The sequence below is a fragment of the Penaeus chinensis genome, chromosome 18 (genome assembly GCF_019202785.1).
Source record: "Penaeus chinensis breed Huanghai No. 1 chromosome 18, ASM1920278v2, whole genome shotgun sequence".
Lineage (NCBI taxonomy): Eukaryota > Metazoa > Arthropoda > Malacostraca > Decapoda > Penaeidae > Penaeus > Penaeus chinensis.
The window spans coordinates 34,044,443-34,046,942 of NC_061836.1; the positions used below are offsets into that span (position 1 = coordinate 34,044,443).

Consider the following 2,500-nt stretch of genomic DNA (forward strand, 5'->3'; position numbering starts at 1 on the left):
CTGAAGGGTTAATCCCACTAAAAGAAATAAGTAAACAAATAAAATAATTCTGTACCACACTTACCCTTTTGCTTCTACTCTGATCTGTGTCAATCAAAACTCTATATCCTGATGATAATCTAATAAAGTCATCCCTGACTAGAGTGAAATTGCGAGTTTGTTCCAGCAGAGCAATGTCTGTTGGGACCAGTGGCAAGGACCAAGATTCAGGCCTGCCAAGTCGAGGATGACCAAGGACTTTCCCTGTAAAGAATATCTGCGTAATTTTGGTACTTTTACATATTGTTCTTTCTATTTGTAAAAACTGTATCAAAATATGGTTCATTAGTTGTATATATGAATATCAACAATAATAAAGATCAATACACATATCATTCTCCAATTACATAACTTTTCCTGAAGACACTAAAGCTTGCAAGATAAAAGTGTCTTTACATTTTATAATATGGAAATAAAAGCAAACCTAACATCTGCTGCATACAAAATTTCAAAGTACTGTCACTTCATGTTATATTAAATAGATATGTAAGAAAAATCAGCTGGAGAAGATTCAGTTAATGAATTATTTGGAACAATAAGTGCATCACAGATTTTTCCCTAACTGATGGCCTTGTTTTAATCCATGACATGGAGCAACACACATAACTGCATAATTGCTTACACTGCAGCTGATGGTGCAGTTCTATCAACCTAGAGATACAAGAAGGAGTCAGAGTAGTAATTGTTTATGAAGTGACATCTGTTGATCTGTCAAAATGGTTTACCACTGTCCTGAAACCCAGGGTGCTTGTCAAATAAGGAATGGGTGAAGATAACCGGTCAAATTACCTCTAGAATCAGTAGCGAAGGCATAAGAATGTGCTGGAGAACTGTAGTGTGTGATGTCCTCCAAGAGATTAGCCAGAGGAATATCTATACCAATAACTCCAATCACTTTACCCTCTCCAGTCTGCACCACTTGTGTGAGAGACACCACCATGCCTGTTACCAAAAATCAATTTGTACATTATCAAACTGCATCTTATCATAGCTGTATATTATATAATAATTACTGTTAAAGAAGGAATCCTTCAATAAGATAGAGAAGTGTGGGGCTCTCTGTTGAAGGGAGGTACACAATATATGAATAATTTTCAGATATCACTTAAAATGCATCAGCCAACTATGCAAGCACCATGATGAAAGCTTTGGAACGAATTCCAAGAAGTAGTGTAATAATAAGGCAATTTTGTTCATAAAAATGTGATAGAAACAGCAGTGGCATCAAACTGTGCCCATAATAAAGCAGACAGGCAAATAAGGTTTACCCAACCCCTGCAGCTAGTCAGCAAGCAAAAAAGGGTTCATTTACTTTATGTCTAACTACCACAATGGAGTTGATTCAACAGTGAAACCAAAATGATCAAACAAATTCCAGTGCTTTGTTTTCTTTTCATTGTCACTTCTGCTTGGACTTTGATTCCAGGGGAAATTGAAGCAATGATCACCTAAATCCAATCCCTTATTTCTTGGGTATATCATAGCTACAATGTACCTCAACATTATACTTACACCCTTTACTTTAAACACTGTTAACACAGGCAAATACCATGGTGAAAAAGGATTCATAAATTCTAGCAGAATTACCATGCATGTACTTTATGTCATTTGTATCACAGGCTCAGGTTTGCCATGGTATATACACCATGCCATTCCTTCCCAGGGGTCAGACCTATGATCTGACCCCTGTAATTTTTTGTGAATATTGTTTCATACAGATGGCCCCAAATGTGCTCAGCCGGCGAGGAGTCAATCAGTAGCCCTAGTGACAGATCCTGATTTCCCAATTCCTTGAATTAGTGGGAAAATGTTTTTTTTTTTTTTATGACAGTTGACATTGATACTGATATAATTGTTATTGATGTTATGATTAATAAATTGTTATTAAAATCTTGATAATATTAAAGACAATGAAATAATGCAAAAGACCCTTTCCAAAAGTCGAGGAAAAGGGCAAACAGGTGAGATAGGTAGGACTAATAACCGACTCCTTGATGATTAAACACATGTAGAGCCATCTATGTGTAAATACAATAAATAAACTTGTATTACATTGGGCATAGCATGTATTCTTGCCATACATGGCGATTGGGTTAAAGTCCGCATTTTTCCTATTTTCTGAATTTCCAGACAAAGTATAATGATATAACTGGCTATGTATCTGACTCTGGGACAATTTGAGTCAAGAATATTGAAATCCAAATTTAAGACTCAACATTGATTTTTTTTTTTTTTAGGATAGGTGGTCCTATCAAATCATGGAAAAAAAAAAAAAAAAACAGATACCAGGTGACACCAGCAGGTATCCAACCACATGCCAAATAATCTTCCAGCTGCAGAGAAGCACACACTGATGTACACCTGTCCTTGCCAGATTCTATTTTTAAAAATTACCTTCTACCACTAGGCGAAGATAAAGAAATATATCAATCTCAGGCAACAGTTAACAATATAATAAAGC

General features: G+C 35.7%; 1 protein-coding gene across 2 annotated transcripts in view; it reads right to left on the reverse strand.

The window, feature by feature from the left end:
• The window catches only part of LOC125034693 (VWFA and cache domain-containing protein 1-like), a 30,912-nt gene that overhangs the window by 15,265 nt on the left and 13,147 nt on the right, over positions 1–2,500 (reverse strand). For both annotated transcript variants that reach the window (XM_047626603.1, XM_047626602.1), the window contains exons 12-13: positions 829–981; positions 65–243 (exon numbers count right to left, since the gene is read on the reverse strand). In XM_047626603.1, the coding sequence (XP_047482559.1) occupies positions 65–243; positions 829–981 (332 nt within the window). The remainder of the gene's footprint in view (positions 1–64; positions 244–828; positions 982–2,500) is intronic.